Source organism: Montipora foliosa, chromosome 13 (assembly GCF_036669935.1).
Source record: "Montipora foliosa isolate CH-2021 chromosome 13, ASM3666993v2, whole genome shotgun sequence".
Classification (NCBI taxonomy): domain Eukaryota; kingdom Metazoa; phylum Cnidaria; class Anthozoa; order Scleractinia; family Acroporidae; genus Montipora; species Montipora foliosa.
The window spans coordinates 26,106,385-26,128,884 of NC_090881.1; the positions used below are offsets into that span (position 1 = coordinate 26,106,385).

Here is a 22,500-nt window from a genome sequence, read left to right on the forward strand (position 1 = left end):
GAGCAATACTAAAAAACGTCTCCCATATCACATTTGAACCTTAAGCTCGAAAATTCAATACACAACATGATATTATAATTCACAAAGGCAGAAAATACCACAGAATCCTTTTCCAGCGAAAATTGTATTGAAACAAACAACATATTTGCTCTTAGAGGCGAAAACCTCTTCCTATTTGATTGCGTGCGTGAAGACAAGAAACTCAATTGTGTCAAATTACCATGTACTTCATAAATACTGTTCACTTTGATTTCGTCTCGACGGGCGATAGATTGTTGTCGAAGTCCAGTACTCGTCGTTTTTGAGATTCATGCCTAGTTTATCTCCAACTGACTTTCCATTATTGAGCTCCATAAGGGTATATTTTGTTTAAGGATCCACTAAAACGCCATTCGCGTTGCATGACTTTCGACGCCATTGCAGGCTAAGTTAATGATTCTACTGTGTCCACAAGAGAAATCTACGCAGTTCCAGTACCCTCTCGATCCTAAGAAAATACGCGCAGAAGGCTCTATACACAAAGACACTACTTACCAGGGGAGTGACAGGCAAGACTTTTACCGACACGGAAAAAAAAACAAAAAAAAACAAAAAAAAAACAAAAAAAAAAGAAAACAAACAAACTAAACGTAGACCTCGACTGGGTTTGCCCATAGGCAACCCAGTAATGAGCACAATTCAGTCAAGGAAACTGGAGAAACGGCCAAAAAAAACCATGTAACACTGACCTGAAATCTCCATGAAAAGCTTGCTCCATTACCCACCTACCTTTCTGAGCACCTATTTCTAAGATGATGAAAGGTTTCTCAGAAACTCTTCCTACCAAAATAAAGCCTACCAAATGCCCAGAAAGTTGAAAAAAATGAGGCAAGGAAAGCGAAAAGAGAGGGAAGGAGAGAAAGCTTTCTGTCCTTAGTCTTGTTGGTCTCTGTGAAAATTTTTAATATTCAAAGTGCCCAAATTAAATTTGTGATTTGGATGAAAGAAGTTTTAACGTTGTCAACAAGGCGCATGTTCAGCACATGGGTCGAAAGGAGATCAAATTTTGACAAACGTGAGATAAACAAAGAAATTATGCAAAGAAGAGATTGTATTGCATTCCATAGCCTGACAAACTTGTGACAGACATGAACACGTCTTTTCAAATCATGTTTTTGTTTTTCAAAGTACCTTGCGACCAATTAGTCAAATTTCTCTTTGTTGTTACATCCCTATAAAAAGGTTAAAAAGGTTAAGAATCGTATTTGTCCTTTTCGTTCAGTATTTTGTTAAAGAGGGTATCTTTTTCGTCGTGTGCAAAGCATTCTTCGAGGCTTTGACCAAATTCATTAATGATCCTCTCGAAGCAACTGTATCAATGGCGTCTTTCGAATTCTGCCAACTTTTCAACCAAGAAGCTTGAAGCTGTCGTGTGACACTTATTCCAGAAGTTGATAAATATGAAAATATCTGAACTCAGGAAATCCGAAGCATCAATCAACGACTTGACAAAAGGAAGTCGCAACTCGAGCATACAATACAAATCATTTTCACGTCATTTAGCTTCAATTGTTTGCGCTGGCCGGCACGGTACGGAGGTCTTTTCATTTTGCGCAGATGTTAATTGCTGACGATTTTTTCAACTCCTGCTGTTTTTAGCCCGAAGCTACCGTAGCTTCATATTGTGATCTGTACGATATTTGTAAGCCAGCAAGCAGCTGTAGTGCCAAGGAATGCTTGTCTGTTGACTGGAAACATCATAAATCCGTCCAAAATGTCAGATAATTTGACAACAATCGGTGTGTGGTGGGTTTTGCTATCGACTTTGAGTGCGTTGCTGGCTTCTGCGGGCTTCATCCTTCCTTACTGGATAGAAGGAAACATTTATAACTCGACTGTGTACTTAGGCGTTTTTCGCCGCTGTAACTTCTTAATAAAACGGGATGATGGCCTCTCGGTTCTCGAAAAAGCTTGTGGCCGATATGCAAGTTTTCAGGACATCCCATCTGAGGCATGGAAAGCTAGCACAATAATGATTGGAATCGGTTGCGGTTTTTTACTTCTCATTGCATTCACAGCCATTTTTTCATGTTGTTTCAAAGACGTTGTTACAAAATCTACTGCGCGACTTTGGGGCGCTTTTCAATTTCTGGCTGGTAAGTGAAACTTAGTGTAAACGCACACACGAATATGTTATTACATGTTTAGTAATTGCAAGAAAAGACATACTTAAATGATTGTGTTTTTTCGATCTTTATGAGAGACCCAAACCGCATATCATCTTGCGATGCCGGAGGGCATGTTGTTGAATTTTATAATTACCAAGCATTCTTTGTAGTGTGCCACTTGAAATACTTGGCACTAAGTGAGCTTTGACAACTTTCAAACCATTCGCAGATCTAGAGTTCATAAAAGTGAAATGTAAAAAAGTTCGAGAACGACCTTATCATTTTTCATAAGCAAATCCTTTGGGATTACCACAAAACCTAATCCCCGAAAAGAGTTCATTCCTCTTGAGAAAGCATTCTGTGAGATTAATATAATAATCTATGAAGATTAGGCAGTATGCACGCGGCTTTGCCTTTGCCATGGCGCTGTGCGAGCTCGTTTCTTTTTTCGTCTTATGCCTATTTGTTTAAAAAGCCTTCCAATAATATTGAAGCTTTATTGTTACAAAATCTTGACAAATTAAAGAAAGCTTACTAAGGGTGCGTTCGATTGACCGTATTCCAGAATAAGAATGCATGGAATATAAGGTAGAAATCCTTCGTTTTTACGGTGATTCACATAAAAATTGTCAAACATCCGCTAAAATGCTATTTTAAACATATTTTTGTTGTCCTTGCTGCTTCGAAACGCGCCAAACATACCGTTTGAATCATCACTCCACGTATTCTTATTCCGGAATAGGGTCAATCGAACGCGCCCTAAAATTAACCGGGAAAAGTACATTTTAAAAAGATGCGATTAATTGTTTATATGTTTCTCTTTCCATTTTCCTTTTGAAAGTTCGGCAAGAAGCAAAATTAAACTTGTACAGATCAAAAACCAACAAGACTGACTTAAGACTAACGAAAACAACTTTTTGTTTTCATCGAACTGGTCCAATTTGTTTTATTATCCGGTTGCTCAGTCACTTACCACGGCAGCTGTTAAATTAGTCAGTGGCCGGTAGCGTCCTTTACGCAAATACGCACGTGCGTACAAAGTCGAGAAATTGGTAGGATATTCAAAAATATTTTCTGTTACAAGTGAAAGCCCTCCCCTTCACAGTCTCAGTGTCATCACCAGTTCCCACTTCCCGGTTACTTTTGAAGGAAAGGTTATGATGATGATGCAGTACAGGGTTTGCGATCTCTTTCCCTTTGCTTGTAAAACCCCTGTTTGTGTTGTAGCTTGCTGAAAACTCAACAGATGGTAAAAGAAACAACTAATTAATGCATTTTCCTTCGCATTTATTTATTGAAATGGGTTTCGGAAATAGTTGCAAATGGTATTTCCGAGACCCTAAATTTCAAAAGTTTCTGGGGGGGCATGCTCTCAGACACCCCTAGTTTGGAGCGCCAAAGGCGCTCGAAACATTTCTCGTGTGCGTACACCTTCAAAACCTTGTGCTACGCCCCTGTTAGGTTATTAAGGCAACATTTGACGAGCTTGTGCACATTCCCATACAGTATGAGGTGTATACGGAAGTCTCCCCATCGACATTGAAAACAGATGGATACTGTCGAGCTGGTTAGAAGGGTTCATATAGCGAGTGGCATCGAAATTTGTTACGATACTTTTATGTATTAGGAGACAACGGTTTACCTAAAGGAATCTTCATGCTTAGATGCCGTCTTGAGTCCTTGAAAAAAGCCCCGAAACTTTTTAGGGGCATGTCATGAATCACAAAGAACTCGAGTTTTCTTCAGCAATTTCGCAAGGAAAGCATTAGACGGCATGAAATTTTGCATCTAGTGATTCATTCAATTATGAACATTCGGATCTTCACAAACGGGATTTTGGCCCGCAAAGTTTTCGGGACTTCCCTGGCTCACTCTTTCCTCTGGTAAAGAGGAACCTGGTCAAAAGCTATTAATAGTCGACGTCAAATGCCAAAATCGTTACAAATGATCTCAATTCAAGCTCATTCCTGACATTTTGTATGATCCCGTATTAAAAGGATACTTCCCTTTTTGCAAATTGGCCAATCGTGTTTTTCGTTATCTTCAAACCGCGGATTAAGACTTTCAGATAATCTGAAATATTACCGCAATTCTTTAGATGATAACGCAGATAAGTACCGTCACAGGTTGGTCATGTCTGATGTGGTAAAGAATAAGATATAATTTCAATCATCTCCTTGAGTGATTCCGAGACTGGGCTTAGCAGGGAAGTGGCGGCTGAACCTACATCGATCTGCATGCGCAGCGATTGGCATAGTTCCTTGGACTTAAGGTTGTTTTAGGTTGGTGCCCTCATACAACATATTAAGCCTATTTTGATACCGGATCAGGCTTACATTTCCACCGGCGCGTACTCTTTGTGAATTGTGCATGAGGTCTAAACGTTGTCAGGCGTGCATGCGATAAGTGTCCTCATCCCATTGAGATCTAATCGCAAAGCTTGTTTGTTGGTCCGATCTGAGTTGGTTGCACGACCCCCTCACGACAGCTGATTCTTCCTTTTGGTTTCAACAAAACCTAACACAGGGTCGAGTGGTGACAAGCATCTCCTCTGTGAGAAACTCAATCCTACATTGATCAATAATTTTTTAAACAGGCGTTGCATGACGATTTTTGAAGTACGAAGAAGTTCAAGTTAAATTAATTAAAAAACAATTTCTGTGACACTCGCGTCAGAACAGTTATTTATCTAAGGCTTAGCGAGTATTTGTCCATAAATCCAATCGACTATTATGCCAAGATATTGACTTCACCTTCGATGAATAATTTTTAAGTAATCTTTCCTATAAGAAACAACCCTTGACTCTTAAATCACCGAAAGGGTCTAATAGCGGTATCGATAACCTTCCTCAACAAATAACCCGATTTTGTCGAGCCAGTTGACAAGTCTAGTTCGACCTCATCCTCACTGAGTCTCTCTTCAGAAAATTGACGCCCCTATAATCAAGGGCTCATTTCCTGAAAGAAAAATATCGCACTATTTTCCCCATTTTCCCCAAGCAGTGTAGCTATGACGGACATTTGTACTGATAAGATTTGGCTTTGAGAATCTTGAGAATTAAAATAAGTGTTCCGGCGTCCAGTTATTCAAAGATTAAGCTAATTCTGAATTACTGAAAACGTAAATAACAGTTTATTTTCTTATTTAAAAAGAATTCCTCAAGATTTTTTGTCTTCAATCTTGATTTATAAGAGTTTTGTTTCCTTTGGCATATAATTTTCATCATTTTGAAATAATTCGTATTTCGGGTGTGCTGCATTGTGACGTAATCAATGGCCGGCCATAATTCTCTAACCAACTGAGCTATGAAGCCACTGAGTTGACTACGACGTTGAAGTCCTGACGTTGAAGTCCTAAATCTTTCAGGCTTCTCTACGCAATTACTAAAATTGCGTTCATAACTGCGAGGATCATAGCTTCATTTGATTTCATATCCGCAGTTCAAATACATGTACATTCAATATATTCGTATTAGAATAATTGTAGAACGTTCTCGTGCTCCCAAAATTCTTTCCTTGCGTGCAGGTTAGTTGCCAATAAATTGCCTAAATTTAATAATTCTTAATCAGCTTACTCTGAAAAATCATAAGCGACTTGAGAAAAATAACTTGGAAACAAAGTTAAAGAATTAATAAGAACTGTAAGGAAGGGAAAAGGGTGAAGGAAGTCCTCTTAAAATATTTCCAAGCGTCTCTGCTCTTTTCTGAAGAGACTCCACATGAAAGATATCTAGTTATCCTTCTTTGCACAGGTCAAACTGAATGATTGTCTTTCGCTTGTAGTGAATTCAGATCCACATCCTCGACAAGTTTCCCGCCTTTCAAGACGGAATTTTTCAAGCTTTCCTTTCGTTACTGCTTTAGCACCGTTGACTGGCTTAGCATATGGGTACAGCTGTCGGTAATTCACTCTGACCCTTTGCGTTTTTCGTTTTTATAGGAGAGTCGTATTTCACGATTTCCCAAAAAAAGACTGCGTGGGAGGGTAGAGTACCCCGGGATTGGCGTCTTTTGGTTGATTTCAGGATACTACTAGAGATGCCCAACAGTTGCATAGCGTGTTATAGGGACAAAGCCTGCAACAGCAAGTTCGTTTTCAATCAGCTTTTGTAACTGACTGAAAGGATGAACGAAATTCAGATTTGCCTAACCATAAGAACTCTTTAGCAACTATCACTGACACAAGAGGCTTTTCCTTCACGTTTAGAAAGATAGCGTTATTATTCTTGCAATTCCATTATTTTAGCTCATAGGCAATTTTAAGCTTGTTACCATATGAAGACCCAATAACTACACTACATAGGCAATAGTTGCAGTTTGCAGTAACTAGCGCCGAATTGAGAGCATATGTTAGCCTGCTCCCAGGCTTAGCATGTCTGACACCGAGACCGAAGCTATACTTCGGTTTTATCCAATCGTAAATAATGGGTGATTTAACTGAATGGGTTTGCTTTACAGCGGTTTTCAATTGAGTGTGGAAAGTAATTAGCGAATTGCTTTGGTTTTTCATTACTTAACACAGTGATTGGTTCAAAGTGCTTGCGCCACTTTTTTAACCAATCAGAAGTGAAAGCAAGACCAATCGTGGCTTGCGCGTGCACATTTTCCCGCGCTTTGTGTCATTGCGTGTAATTACTTCGAGTTTTGATTGGTTTACTGGATTGTCTCCGTCTTTTTTGATTGGCCAAAGTAATTACTTTGGTTTTGCTTTTACGACATATGCTCCTCTTTTTGAGGTTGACACTTTCAATGGTCAAGATAACTCAACCTCTTGTTTCCCTCAATTTGCATCTCAAATGTTCTTAAATTAACCATTTCAGTGTTTCTCCCTATCCATTTTTCAGGATTCCTTCTTGGAATATCTTGTGGTATTTACCCTTCTGGTTGGGGAAGTGTGGAATTCCAGCAGGCATGTGGAAACGAGGCTAATTTTTACAAGTTGGGACATTGCAAATTAGGCTGGGCTTTCTTCATCTTTGTGGCAGGCACTGGGCTATCATTCATTTGTGCTGCTCTTTCAACTGCGACATTGTCGAAACCAAAACACTCTTCTTCAAGAACAAACATTGAGTGATCAAGCAGTTTTATGAAATAGAAACAGATGAGACAGTTGGCTGATTTTAGAGAAACAGCCTTACATTTTGCTTATGTAAACAGTCTAACTGGATGTGGCTTTGTAAATGCTGTTATTACTGTTAAAAATACCATTTGTTTGGGGAGAATAACATAGTTCTTCATAGGTTCAAATACTATGTATGTTTTCCTTTCACAACATATATAATTGTAAGATACTGGTATATCATAAAAAGGCCGTACATGGATAACAAAGACAAAACCAAGTCTAGGACAACTTTTTATTTTCACATCATATTGCTGTTCAAGACTAAAAACCTGGTTATTTTTGGACTACACTGATTCTCTTTCTATCGCACACTGTACAATCTTCTTCATAATGGCCCACTCTGAAGTTGCTTTGGTTTGTTCAAGTGCAGAATTGTTTTTAGCATCATTAATCAGTTGTACCTTCCAGATGAAATCAAGTTACTTTATGTAAAAAAGAAGGCCTATGTAGTGACCATCACAAATTAAAGTATTAAATTTAAATTTATCCTTCACTTAAAAAGGCATTAAATTAAAACTTATAAGTCACGAATAACAGTAGAAAGAATGTTTAATATTTGTATATACAAAAACAGAGCTTGAAGGTTTGAAAGCACTGTAAATATTCAGTAAATACTGAAACAAGTGCAGACAGCTTAAAGCAATATATCTATGTTGTAAAAAAACCTCCTGAAATTCTTATCCTCACTTATAATCTTCTTCCAACCTTTCGTTGGTAATATTCACCAAGTGCAAAGGCTGTGCAGTCTATTTTTCCAATGGAGCATAATTTAAAAGTTTTTCAATCAAGTCCACATGGGAAAGAAGCATTCTTCGACAGCAGTATCTTTTCAGTCCAAGCGCATCCAAAGCATCGCTGTAAGTACAGAAGATGGTAGTTAGTAAAAGGTGGAGGAAAAACATAGTTTTATGCAATAACTATTTCGTATGTTAAAGACATGGTCAAATAAAGAATAACGTATTTCTGAGACTCCATCATTTTAGTAAGTTACTGTATGAAGTAACTTGGATGTATTGGGCCTTTCATAACCAAGTTAACTCTCACTCTGCCACTCAGAATTTAATGATGGGTTTTTTTCTCCCATCCATCATTGGACAAGGTTAAGGGATCACATCCCTTTTTGTCACTTTTTTGTTTCTTTTTCAAACAGTCTGTTAAATTTCACAGCACACGTGATAAGAGGCAATAAAGAGCTAACAGTACTTGAAAAGTTAAGACTTCCTGCTGGTTAATGAAAAGCCACAATACACACCAAGTCATATCTTTCCTCTCCATCTCTAGCTGGGTAACCAAAATAGCTTAGTATCTGCATTGCTCATCTCACTGGGAGCATATGCTGATGAAAATGAAAGGGTTTCAAAGGTTAAGTTGAAGAAAATGTGAAGAAAAGATAGAATATAAGAAAATTCCCTGGCTAAGGTGAGTGCCCACTTCGCTTCATCACTCCAGCTTAACATTAAAAGAACAAGAATGCAAGAACATCTGTGCACATCCCAATGCACAGATGCTACATGTACCACTAGGACTGCGTAATTAAGTCGGTGCCAATGATTTTGATTGAAATATGAATAAAACCTTTAAGGCCATTAATATCTTTCCCTACATACTACTCTCAAGATATGAAGTAGTTCCCAACTCAAAACAAGTTGTATGACCCACAATGCAATGCGACAATCAAGAGTTCGTACCCTTCCGTGTATTCTGCTTGCAAAAGGCCAAGATAAGTTTCCCACTTGTTTCCAATCACTTTTCCACACGTGAAGCAACGAATTGGAATAATCATGGTCGTCTGAGCAGGCTAAAACCCAAGAAATTTAGCATTAACAAACTCAAGAATTTCGCAGGACTCGATAGAGTTTCAAAAGGAATGACCATTTGCAGCTGGCGATCACACGGTATAAAAAGCGCCACACTTAAGAGCGAATTGCGCACAGGGACCTCTAAAACAAAGCAACTCAATTCTTCGTTTCAGATGTCCCAGTGCACAATTTGCTTTCTAGTGTGGCGGTTTTTGTACCATGCGATCGATCAATAGTTGCAAAAGGCCTGTTAGTTCTAACAAGCGGAAATCAGCATTATTCACGAAATTCTATGACCCAAGCGGCGATCAACATATGATTAAAACACTTAACGATTAAGTACCTTAAGAAATGGATAATATTACAAATGCTGAGGAAAAAAATTGTCCCACGAAGTCAGCACTGCCTTTGGTAAGTTCTTTCTTCGCGCTTCAACCCAGACCCAGTTTCTCACGGCCAGATTTGTTTTCTTTGCTTCACCGCTGATACAAAATCTGTGAACGTGCAAACGTGCTAAATGGCAACTAGAGGTGCAAAGTTTGGGATTAGTGTGTTGCTTCAAGGCTCTTTCAGAGCCTATAAGGTATGGAATTTGTTTTATATTCTTTGAATTTAAATTCTATTTTCTCCTCTTTTATAAGTTTTTTTTTTGGCCTTCTGCGAACTGCAGTTTGTCGTGCAGACTGGCACGTCACATACCCAGCTTCCATTCAACTGAGTAAAATTCTCGGGGCCGCTATATTTTTATATACGCCATGCTTTTATTAAAGATGATTTTCTCGTGAATTATTGCTTCTGTCAGCTCTTGAACGTTTGTGGAAACAGCTTTAGTAGTTTAATAATTATTTAGATTGTGAACATAATTTTATGCATTTAGAGTGCTATTGTGTGACAGTTGTGTGGTTAGTGACCTGGCTTCATGCAAAGAGATACCGTTGACTTCATAAGGCACCTAGTACATCCCCTAAAGAGCTTACTGCAGAATACCATGCTGCTTATTTGCATGTCACTGAATTTGAAGTACACTGCATACAGGTTACATGCAAATAAGTGTGCGACATTCCCACACCAATGGCAGGAAACATATATATAGATAATGCTTGGGTGCATAGTAAAAGACAACAGATATACAAATTGGGTATAAACGAGGGGACAGGGAATGTACTGGCATTAGGCATGGATAATACATGTACCTATGGCCCTTTTGGAACACCAGGTGATGAGGGACCTCGGTACGTAGCCAAGGGGGTGCCTCATGCCTGTATTGCAAGGCCGGCATAGTTGCTAGTTTAATGTCCTGGGGCCAAGTTTTACCCAGTCCAGTGAATTGACAATATTCCTCCTCCCAGACTGGCCTTAAGCACAGGGCTGAAGGGGTGCTGCAGCAAGGGATCATGTTTACCGTAGGTAGTGTCCATCACTATGTCGGCCACTATAACGGTCAACATAGCGGTCAAAACTCTGTTGAGAGTTGGTTGATAGTCGGTCGATACTTAAGTGATAGTAGGTCGAGATGTATGTCGGCTGATATAGCTTTCTGTTCACCGATACTTCACCAAAACCTCACCGATACTTCGCCGATAGTTGGTCGATACTTGACCGATGTATCGGTCAGTAATTGGTTGACGCTCGGTCAATGGTCGATAGATGTGTATTCCTTGCTCTTTAAGGCCCTCCTTCAACTGAGAGGCATTGCGTTGATAACTGGAAAAAAGTTGCCATGTCCATAGTTCCCAGTGCTCTTTGGTTTGCCTCAAAGAGTAATTGCGCTTCGCACTGCAACATTTTCCCCAAATGCTTGATAACATTACTTAATGATGTCATCGCTCAAAAAGAAAGCCATTGGACTCGCCTGCTAAATTAACACACGACTGATATGCGACCGACAGTTGACCGATATATCACCGAAGGATGATATATATATACCACCGACAGTTGACCAATATACCACTGACATATCACTGACATATCACCGATACTTGGTCGAGATGCATCTACGAAATATTGACCAATACTCGCCCGATAATTTATCGCTCTCTCAACCGACTATCGATCGACTATCGGCCGACTATCGACCATCATAGCGGTCGACATAGCGGTGGACACTACCTACAGTAGACATGATCTGTACGAAGTCCACGCCCATAGTTTATCATGGAGGATTAAGTAGGTTACAAGCAACTGATAGGGCAAATACACCAGAAAGCAAAATTGGAAGGGGGAGGAAGTAGGGATTAAATTGCTGTAACAAACAAAAACTTGGGCTTTCTGAGAAAGTCAAGCTTAGAAGGGTCTGCACTTGATTGGAAGTTGCAGCGGTCCTTCCTAGGCTCCATCTGGTATTTGCTTACTGGCATTAACTTTTATTTTGTTCAAAAATATCAATTAAATGAAAAATGAAGGTAAACTTTAATCTGCTTGAGCACCATGATTGTAAAATGAAAAAAAAAGGAGGAAAGCACGGCAGTTTCATTTCAATGAAGGGAAATGCTCTAAAATTGATGAACGTTTGGTGAAAACTGTTTATAGTATTATTGGATCGGATCGGATCACAAGTGACATCAGCTTTGCTGTGACCAAGGGGCTTAAACTGGTTTATATGGTTAATATGGAGTACGGGAGCGAAATGTATGTACTGTAGACTGAACCAGATACTATCTCATACTGTTCTATCCTATTCTATACTATCTCATACCTATAGCCTGAACATTGCCCTGTTCATACACAAGCAAATGTAAGTTTTTTTTCCTTTGGAGAGTCCTTGAGTGTTTTGCATTCACATAAACAAGACACTCAAAATTCTAACAGACTTTACAGTCAAAATAGCTTGAGTGGTCCTCCGAGGAGGGGATAATAATGTGTTCATTATTGCATATTTGATTTCTGGAATCATTTCAACAATCTGGTTGTCGGATGAATGATGCAAAATTCAAACCAAGCTTCAGTTTAAAACTCGAATTTTGATTGGATTTATTTATTGCTCGCTTCTGGTGCCAGGCCGACGTGAGAATTTGACAGGTGTACTAATTTGTAACAAGCGTGATTTGCCTTTGTTTTTAAATTCATTTCTCTATCCAATCTTTAATTAGAAAACGTAGTGTCTCAAGTTTGAGATTACAGATAAGATTACAGAGTGGTAATTTTGCTAGAGTTAAATGCCCATTGTTTGGCCGATTATGCAAATCAGTAAACCTGTGAAATTCCCACATCGGCCTGGCACCGGAAGCCAGCAATATTCCAATAAAAATTCGAGTTTTCAGTTGAGGCTTGGTTTGAATTTTGCATCATTCATCCGACAAACAGATTATTCAAATGGTTACTGATATCAAATTTGCAATAATGAACTCATTAATCCACTCATCTGAGGAATGCTTGAGCTGTTTTGACGGTAATTTTAACCGTTTAACACCCAAACCAGCCTAAACCAGCCAGACTTTACTCTGTCTAACACCAGACGATTTTACTCATCAATGGGGAACCCCCAGGAATCAATGGGGTAAGGTTATACTTAACTTAAGCTGAGCTCACACCTGAAATATGATCAAAATAATATTGTTGGTTAATTTAAAATTCTTGTTAACCCAACACTTTGGTAATTATTTGTCAAATATCTTCAGCAGCAACAAACGTATTTACTCAGTGGATATCAGTTGCAGTTTAGAGGACTGCAAACATCTGCAGTTACAAATGAGAAGGTTTGTAGTCGATTTTTGAGTTTTTTATACGTGTTAATTTTGGGCTTAACTTGAAAATGGAACATAATCTGGTGTTTGTTACAGTAAAAATTTATCCATGAAGTCACTCTCTGCAGGTTAAGAGTCAGCTATCACCATAAGTATACAATGTTCACATGATAGTCCTGGCATTAGGTAACCTTATTTCTATTTTGTCTTTTAGCTTTTTGACAAAGTTTTGATTGCTAACAGAGGAGAGATTGCTTGCAGAGTAAGTGTTATAATAGAAGAACATCATTTTGGGTAATTTCATTACACCGTACAGCAGTCTATTCATCTTTTATTTAATCACTCACTGAAAAACAATGACCCATTAAAAAAGTCTATAGTCTTGCAAAGGGCAACCATCACACATGTCGAGTCTTAAAGTTGAATGCAATGTGTTTTATTGCAAGCCAATAAAATATGTGCGTTGGTTCCTGTAAGTGGAAATTATGTATGCAAAATGTTTGTTGTACACAACACAAAATAAACTGTTGCACCATTTTGAAACATAAACATGTTTTTTCTGAAATCTTATGACAACCTCCATAGCAATGCTGGGCAATAATTATTGTCCATTTGTGTTCCAGTTGCTAAAACCAATGATATTGTAAAGTTTTGTTCTAATGTTGCCTTAAATTGATTTAAGGTGATGAAGACATGTAAGAGGCTTGGTATCAAAACTGTTGCGGTATACAGTGAAGCAGATGCAAATGCTGTAAGTTTTGATTTTGGCGAAGAGTGACTCAAATCTTAAGAATTATTTGTTCACCTCTCTAACAATTTATTCTAAAGACTACAAGTTCAAGTTTTCTATGAGTCAACAGATAGTTGTTCAGTATTGGCCAGTCACGGAAAACAAGAATAAGAAGTCTATATTATTGTAAATTTTTGTTTTAGTAGAATTATCCTTTCACATACTAGTCCTTCAAATGTATTCCAATGTTTATTGATTTTGTTTTCTTTTTGTTCTTTACTTGGCTACTCACTATCTATCACTAATTAGATAACGAGTACCAAACCAATCAGATTATGGGATGCGTGATAGTATGTGAGTGGATTTTACTAGAACTCGATATGACTTGAACTTGATATGACTTGAAGTCACAAGTGACCAGTTCCCAGTTGGCTTGATAGTTTAGTTGGTAGAGCAGTGCAGTGCAATTGCATGGTCATGGATTGGAATCTGTCATAATATCCTCGGACAAAGGACTGGAACTACTGTTGTTGATGTCTTTTCCTGCTCTAGTCTGCCATCTCGTATATTTAACAATAATTATTCCATGAGTGCGTGTTGGATATGAGATGATAGAGAGCCAACAAGGCACGTAGCGCCGAGTTGGCTATAATCATCTCATATCCAACAAGCGCGAGTGGAATAATTGTTTTATTAAAAACGCCCCTAAAATATAGAAAACTAGACTACAATAAAAATAAAAAGGCCCAAAAAATCACGCAGATGCTTGCCGTGTTTGTAGATCATGTTATAATGGCTCATAACCCATGATGGCTTAGCCAATCAAAACTTTCAAATTGCATTATCCAATGATTCAGTTTTTAATACTGTAATAGCTAAATTTAAATAGCTAATTTAAAACATTGTGTTATCTCGTACATCAGTGTGGTCTTTTTACAGAATCCTGTATGTTCAAGCCTGGATTTATTTCATGCTCTCTTGCTTTCGTGCTCTATTTGCAACTCTCATTTAAAATTAAACTTTAATTGATTCCATGTCATTTTAATATATCATCAATATGATTAAATTTGCACTCCTTAATCATTCATATTCTTCAGGATTCGAAAATAACAACCAAGGTTGTAAACAATGTACAATGTAAGTGGCACGTTTGAGAAACCCTGTTGCTTTTTATTTCTTTTTTGTTTATCCAGCTTCATGTAAAGATGGCTGATGAGTCCTTCTGTGTGGGTCCTCCACCAACCAATCAGAGTTACCTGAACATGGATGCTATAATGGATGCAATAAACACCAGTGGTGCACAAGCTGTGAGCAAAACTTTGACACTGTAATAATAAGAATAATTTGTAACATGCAATATACTTAGTTGGGGAATAGGAACTTTTTCCTGTAATTTAAAGCGTGATTATGTTTAATATTGTTTTTTTTTTTTGTCAATGTTTGAAGGTCATGTTAACTAATTGCACTCTTAAATGCAATTTGAGTTCCTGAGAAAATAGAACCCCAGGATCCAAAGACTTCCACCCCATCACTGGCATATCCCCATGACCTAGCTGTTAGCCATAAGCATTCTAGGTGGCTGTTACATGTAAATTGATTGAGCTTTTTAGAGAGTTGACTGAGACGTTTAAGCCTGTGGTGAAAATTTTTTGTTACACTGTCATTTAACTAAATAATAATTATTCATCATATCCTTAAAAACAGGTTCATCCAGGTTATGGCTTTTTGTCAGAAAACAGCAAGTTTGTTTCCAGATTGGTTAGTTTGTAAATGAAATGTGATTTACATGTAAATAAGTGACCAACATAAAGCATGCGGGGGTAACTTGTATGTTGTTGAATATCAGGGTCGCTTTGAGGGGGAGTGGGGGGGGGCTGCAATCCCCTTTCTGTCATCGACCCAGCTGTGAAAGAAATTTGTTAAGTTCAACCAGAGTTACCGTAATGCATGGAGATGGTTTGGAAATTCGACAAGTCTTTTTGTTTCGTGTTTTTGTCTGTATTTTTGGCCTCGATGGTGCACAAAACACACCTTTTTTTCGAGCAGGTAACCAATCAAATCTTTTGATTAAATTATACATAACTAATTTGCGAACCTATGAGAAAGCTAAAAATTGTCACAGTCGATTCAACATAGATTGCGACAACATTCTTCTCGCTCTTGAGTTTTAAGGTTTCATAACCAGTCCCTGGATTAACTACAATGTATGGTTCAACAGAACTGGTCATACATTGTTTGAGGGGGGGGAAGGGGGAAGGGGGAAGGGGGGATTGGGGCAAGACAAGCTTCATAGCCATATGTGGTGACCATCTACTTTGGGTGTTTTATAAGTTTTTCTTGAAACATACTTTTTTTAAAATCCCAGATTGTTTGTTTCCTCTTTTTGATATATTGATCCCTGGTGTGTTGTTTGTTTTTCTTTTTATTGTCAAGTACTTATTCAAACATTAATTTTGAATTTATTTTGTTCATTAAAGGAAAAAGCAAATGTGGCATTCATTGGTCCCAATGCTGCAGCCATGCAGGCAATGGGGGATAAAATTCAAAGTAAACTGATTGGCAAGAAAGCCGGTGTTAACATTATTCCTGGATTTGAAGGAGTTGTGAAGGTGGGTATAGTGAGCATTAGCAATATTTTGTATACCCATAACTGTTCTGGTAACTTAAAAAATCAAATGGTGAAACCACTTCACCTGCTACAAGCTACAGAAAAGACATGTCAACTCCTGGGGATCGAAAATTTGGAGATTTTTTTGTTTGCAAGAACTTTTCTCCCCAATGATCAACCCATTCCATCTCTCAGCCCTGAAAAAGTACAAATCCTTAAGTGGGAAGATCACTGTGACAACAAATGGGTAATTTTCAAAGACTCCATGACTGACAACTGTCCAGTGGTCCAATGGCATAATCTCTTATACTAAGTCTTGTACAAGGATATATATAAACAGAACTGAAGCACGTGCAGGTGAGACTGAATGTGTGCCAAACTTTTACCAAGAATACCCAAGTTCAAGAATGGAAAATAGAAGGAAGACAGTTCAGTGGATTTAGTGTGGGGTCATTCCACAGTAATTTGGACGAGAAATTATTAAAATGAAATTTGCTTAAATTGCTCAATTTTCTGATAAATGGATAACATGTTAAATAAGGCTTTTGAAAACAACTAGAATTGTTGGATATGAATTGTTGTTTATGCATAAATTATCATAAATTATGTAAACTAATGATAACAGCTGTTGCGGAGGGGAAAGTTTTATGTTGGTAGAATATAAAAAAGAAAACAGCAATTTTAGTTAACTGGTCTGGGACACAAACTACTCCAGACTAAGTAACTTAGACACTGGCCAAACTCTACATTTCTATCAGTATGGCACCTACAGACAGCCTTCTGGATGCTCTTTTCCCTTCCGCAACGTTTTGAAGCCTAAAAGTTTTGTTGGTGCACTTGTAAATGACAAAGTCAACTTCATGTTTTCAAATCTTCTAATTCTAGGTCAAGGGTTAGTTGTATTATGTTTGAAAAGAAAATTTATTTTAAACTATAGCCAAGAGAGATTCATTAAATTTTGTTGTGGAGGGGAAATTTTGTTGCGGAGGGGAATTCTGTGGCTCAGGCAAATTCTCTTTTGATAATGATTTCACTGAAAATTATGATGTTTACATTAACAAGAGATATCATTTTTCTATTATAAGTTCAGCAACCAGGTTGTGTTTCAGCAATCTATAAGGTAAATCGTGTTTAAATTAAAATGACAGTCAGTACAACAAAACTGGTGAAAATACCTGACAGTAGCTACAATGTAGTACATGTAATTATATTTCTTTCATCATGCAAATGCCAAGATGAAAAATTTGAAACATTGCCACTTGAAAAATTATAAAAAGAAGGCACCAAATAATAAAATTCCTCAGCACAGTTCATTTAAATGGTCACACATTTCATCCACTGACTAAAAAGTTATAAACTTAACTGTCCAGTTGCTTTAAAATTAATGCAACTCTACCTAATTGACCAATGATGTTTTCATATAAAACAGCAGTTTTCCACTCAAAGTTTGTTGCATAATTATGAACTGCATATGAAAAGCCACAAAGTAAAAATGCAACATTGATAGCAGCCGCCACTGGTTCCTTTTAGTGGTTCAGCCTGGTCTTTGACAGCGTGCCGGGAAGCTTTATAAAACCAACAGTCTATAAAGCCATCGATAAAATTGTCAAGTTACTGAAAGAGGTTGATGGTAACCTGAAAATCGAAGAGTGGTCATTTTTTGCTAACAAGCCCAGAGAAATCCCGAGCCAAAGAAATGACTTTGACTGTGGTGTTTTTGCATGCATGTATGCTAGAAGTCTTGTTAGCACAAGCCCTATGATTTTTCCCAACAGTCAGAGCATCTCTGATGTAAGATGCTACATGATCCTTGAACTGCACAGAAATTCATTATTACCAATACCTCCTAATGGCTTGAAAGTAGATGATTATTATGCAGTTGACTATGTTAGCTGTTACTACTTTGGCAGGGTTATTCAAATTCAGGGTCAGTTTGCACAGTTCAAATTTCTGCACGGGGTTAGGCTTGGTGCTGATGCAGGTGAAGTATTCAATTGGCCAACAAGGGATGATGTGGCTGATGTTCATGTCAGCTGTGTTTTCTATGGACCCATTCATTTGATTGGCAACAGTCCATTTAAGATTATGGAGCATGAGCAAGTTAAAAAAGTGTTCCGTTATATCCAGAGGCACTGATTTTCTTTTGAAGGGTTGTTTTCTGTTAATGTTGAAAATACTCAAGGAACAGTGGTCATTATTGAACTTATGAACTCACAGTCAGGTTTTTCTGATCACATATTTTCTTAAGGTGTTTTTGTGCCAATTAATCTTAACAAGGTTACATGTATGCATTACTAATGCATGATTTTGAATTTTTATCACAGTACTGTTTCTGACAGTGCAAATATTGTGCAAAATGTTGAAAAACTTCTGAAAAATCAGTTATTTGAAAGCAAATGTGAAACTGTTGTATAAACATTAAAGTGTGGATGTTATCACTCGCTTTAAACGTCTTGCTTATGATCTTCTGAAAATTGGACAAATTTTCCCCTCCGCAACTTCCCCTCTGCAACAGTAGATGCTGTTTTAAAATCCTACCTCATTGAGAAAACCGTAACTATTTAAGTTTCCTCTTGTGATCTTTTCAATTAATATAAATTGGGAAAAAGCATCAGCCTACTAGACTCTAGATAATATTTCAGAATTCAGAGAATCTGCTAATAAAACTAAAAACAAACAAAACACCAAGTTTGCTGTTCCCCTCCGCAACGGCCATATTTTTAAGCTCTATGATCTAACAAATGCATTTGGAGAAAAGCAGGACAGCAGCAAGTAAAGCTTTGTAGATGATCTTAAGCCTCAATAGGTTATGAGAAGTAAAGGACAAATTCTTATTTAAACTATAACAAGATCTTCGCCTCTAAATTTCCCCTCCACAACAGACGGAATACTGTGGAATGACCCTGTGAATATCATGGAGCTGTGCAAGATCTTCTGTTTTCATTGCTCACGCAAAGTGTAAAATTATGGTCAACCTTGTGCATGTCTGTAGATATTTGACTTTTCCAAACATGACCAAAATCTTTCCCCCCAAGTGAGGATTCAATCAATAGTGTTCTACTTTAAAAAGAGTTCTTTTTTCTGATAGGATGACGAGGATGCTGTCAGAATAGCCAATGAAATAGGTACATTTAACCGACTAAGAACTGGCTATAAATTCTGTTCCTTTAATTGGTGTCTCTTTTGAAAGATAAATTCAATGCTGTGCACAAAACTGTTGTTTCTGTAGTATTTGTAAATATAATAGTCATTTTGGCCTCTACATCCTACTTCCTGCATTTCCTGACAATCATGTATGTGAAAGTTGTTTCGCTGTTTACTAATTCAATGAAATAACCTACAAGAAAAGTCACTGGCGACCATTGTGTATATTGTGTAATTAAAATTTTTTCGTGGTTAAAATTTTTTCAAACTACACCATGATAGTTTGTTTTTTACTTTCCTTTGTTTTATAGTCATCATAATCTAAAACAAAGGAGGGTAAAAAAAACAAACTATAAGTTTGAAAAATCTTTAACCAAGGAAACATTTTAACTACATGTACTGTACATGCAGTCCATCATTATTTTGCTGCAGTAGGCTCACATAAGAAGCACCAGGAGACATACTGGTAAATCTTGTATTTACCATTTACCACAAAAGCGCTATGCTGAAAGTAGTATATCAACCAGTCCAAGACTTGCACATCTTTCTGGAAGTCTTTATTATCTAGTGGAGGATAAGGTTTTGTTCCTTTTGCTTTTCAGGTTATCCTGTAATGATCAAGGCTTCTGCTGGTGGTGGTGGGAAAGGAATGAGGATTGCTTGGAATGATGATGAAACCAAGTGAGTTACTATAATGTTGTCTTCCATTGTTACAGTAATAATAATCCGTTAAAGCCATTAAAGGTCACATTATCAGCCTGTATAGTTTCTCTTTTACTCTGTTTCTTATGCCAAAAACAATCATTAATAGAACTAATCCAGAATAAGCAGGGAGTTCCTTCGAAGATCCATTTACTGGACGGGTTTAAGAAAATGGAGAAATATGTAAGAATAAAATTATTAGAAACCACAACATTTTTGCCCCCAAAATTTCTATCTTTATTGAGAGTTTAAGCCACTTACATCTTATTGTGTCTTCAGGGAAGGGTTTCGGCTTTCCTCGCAGGAAGCCAGATCAAGTTTTGGAGACGACAGATTGTTGGTGGAAAAATTTATTGACAACCCAAGACATATTGAGATTCAGGTGACTGCATAGAAGAAGCTTGAAGATTGGCAGACAAAATAAAAAATACACAAAAATCAGGTCATCATTATCTTTTTCTTATTGCAGCTTCCAGCTGTTGGTTAGAGCCATGTACAGTGTATTTAAAGAAATAATTCCTCACATTTAATAATCATACTTACATGGTAAAAAGCTAATATAATAATAAGAGGTAACCATTTGGCCAATCACAAAGAGTGATGGAGGTCAATTTAGGACCTACCAAAAAAAATTTGATTGGTTACAGCAGGAATTAAACCTGGCACATATACATCCAAACCTAGAGCTTGACAACGTGGTCGCCCATCTCCTTTGAACGAATACTTTTTTTCCTGTGGTGATAAAGCTGGCATTGTCTAACGACTGTATTCTTTGTGGGTAACTGTGTTTTTTTATATTTAAATTGATATAGGTTCTAGGAGACAAGTATGGGAATGCAGTAAGTTCATATATTTTAAATTTCGTCCTGGCTTAATTTTCTTTTCCTTGAAAGAAAGCAAGGGTCTCTCAGACCTCCAGAAAAAAATTGCAAGTTTGTTACTAATTTTGGTATGAGGTTGCTACATGTAAAACCAGTACATTGCAAACAGACCTTTGATGATCTAAACAGTTATGATTAGTGAATAACACTGAAGTGTCATTCAAGTGGTGTATGGAAAAGTTGGGAGATCAGAAATAAAATCAGTTGAACACAAGGCTGTTGCCTAACAGGAGCCCGGTAGCCTGGGGCTCCCAAAGAATAGCTCTGGGCGCCTTAATTTTTCACAGCAACACCTTTCACTTCATATGTTGGGCTCCTAAGTTCTCAGCGTTTAGCTCTGAGGGCCCCTTTAAAATTTTCTTAGGCAGCAGCCTTGGAACAGCTTAATTTGTGTAATGGGAAATACCATTAATTGTAGCTTGTAGCGAATGTCAAACTTCTCAAATTAGAGTTCAACAATCATGTGACATAGTTGTCGCGCATAACGAGGCAGTGTTTTTGGAATCAACCCAGAACACATTTGCAGAAAGCAAGCAATCTCACCACTCCCTGACAATCTTGATGATTTTTTGTCCAGGTTTATGTGAATGAAAGGGAGTGTTCTATTCAAAGACGGAACCAGAAGGTCATAGAGGAGTCACCCAGGTGAATTAACAATCCAGTAAGCTTGACTTGCCTCACATTAATTTTAGCGGCAGATCTCTAAGAGTCTCAGTGTTGTAGTTTGAAAGTTTTGTAATGATACAGTCTGTAATGGTGTTCTGTTAATTTCACCTGGCTAGACTTCCATTAATTTTACGTTTCCATGAATATTTATCGGAATATGCATCATAAGGCTGTGCAGTAGGCCAGACTGCAACATCAAAAGTCACAGGGTTGTAGAACAGTCGGTGGGTTCTTAAATTTATCTCAAAGTTTGTAAAGAAGTGTTTGAAGGCGAGACAAAGTGTTACCTTGACTCTAGAAATAGAGATGTGGGTACAAGCTTGCTCAACTTCGCAACTTGTTGTAGCTTGCAATGGAGGCTAATGCGGGGGGAATCTTTTCAAATGCAAATACTTTTTAATATACACATGTATTCCCCTGCATTAACCTTCATTACAAGCTAGTTCCAGTCCATTACTGAGAATACTAAATAAATATGGTCTATTATAATTCCATTTATAAATGTTGCAGTCCATTTGTTGACCCAGACATGAGAAGAGCCATGGGCCAACAAGCTGTCGCACTCGCTAAGGAAGTGAGTTATGATTCTGCTGGTACTGTGGAGTGCTTAGTTGACTCTCAGAAGAATTTCTACTTCCTTGAAATGAACACTCGTTTGCAAGTAGAACATCCAATCACAGAAATGGTAGCTGGGGTGGACCTTGTGGAACACATGATCAGAGTTGCTGCCGGTAATGACTGCAGTTCCATGAAATAGTTTCAACAGTTATACCTTCCTTGTCAGTGGTAAACTCCCTGCCCCCACCCCCTTGCTCCCTGGCTATCTTGAGCTTGGAGTTCTTGGGGGACTGTATCGAAGAGGTTTCATCAGTCTTTGCTCACTTGCTGGCTGGGTGGTACAAAATTTTATGTAAGTGATGTCTTAAAGATAACGAGAAGCCGAAGGTTCCTAAATGTGATACAAAACCAGATATCAATACTCCTTATTGAATGTTATCGTTGACTCTTCATGCCCACA

At 37.8% G+C, this 22,500-nt stretch overlaps 2 protein-coding genes across 3 annotated transcripts in view; both read left to right on the plus strand.

The window, feature by feature from the left end:
* Positions 1-1,250: 1,250 nt before the first annotated feature.
* Positions 1,251-8,238, plus strand: LOC137983069 (LHFPL tetraspan subfamily member 6 protein-like). The gene is made up of 2 exons (XM_068830246.1): positions 1,251-2,135; positions 6,992-8,238. The coding sequence occupies exons 1-2, from the start codon at positions 1,754-1,756 to the stop codon at positions 7,219-7,221; spliced, it is 612 nt and encodes a 203-aa protein (XP_068686347.1). The 5' UTR covers positions 1,251-1,753; the 3' UTR covers positions 7,222-8,238.
* A 1,292-nt stretch (positions 8,239-9,530) lies between these two features.
* Positions 9,531-22,500, plus strand: part of LOC137983063 (propionyl-CoA carboxylase alpha chain, mitochondrial-like) — a 25,829-nt gene continuing 12,859 nt past the window's right edge. The window contains exons 1-13 of one of the 2 annotated variants that reach the window (XM_068830237.1): positions 9,531-9,651; positions 12,686-12,763; positions 12,966-13,013; positions 13,434-13,502; positions 14,675-14,788; positions 15,186-15,239; positions 15,959-16,090; positions 19,178-19,214; positions 19,836-19,914; positions 20,215-20,317; positions 20,748-20,774; positions 21,394-21,461; positions 21,993-22,213. In XM_068830237.1, the coding sequence (XP_068686338.1) occupies positions 9,586-9,651; positions 12,686-12,763; positions 12,966-13,013; positions 13,434-13,502; positions 14,675-14,788; positions 15,186-15,239; positions 15,959-16,090; positions 19,178-19,214; positions 19,836-19,914; positions 20,215-20,317; positions 20,748-20,774; positions 21,394-21,461; positions 21,993-22,213 (1,096 nt within the window). In that variant the 5' untranslated portion in view covers positions 9,531-9,585. The remainder of the gene's footprint in view (positions 9,652-12,685; positions 12,764-12,965; positions 13,014-13,433; positions 13,503-14,674; positions 14,789-15,185; positions 15,240-15,958; positions 16,091-19,177; positions 19,215-19,835; positions 19,915-20,214; positions 20,318-20,747; positions 20,775-21,393; positions 21,462-21,992; positions 22,214-22,500) is intronic. The other variant, XM_068830238.1, reaches the window with a different exon arrangement.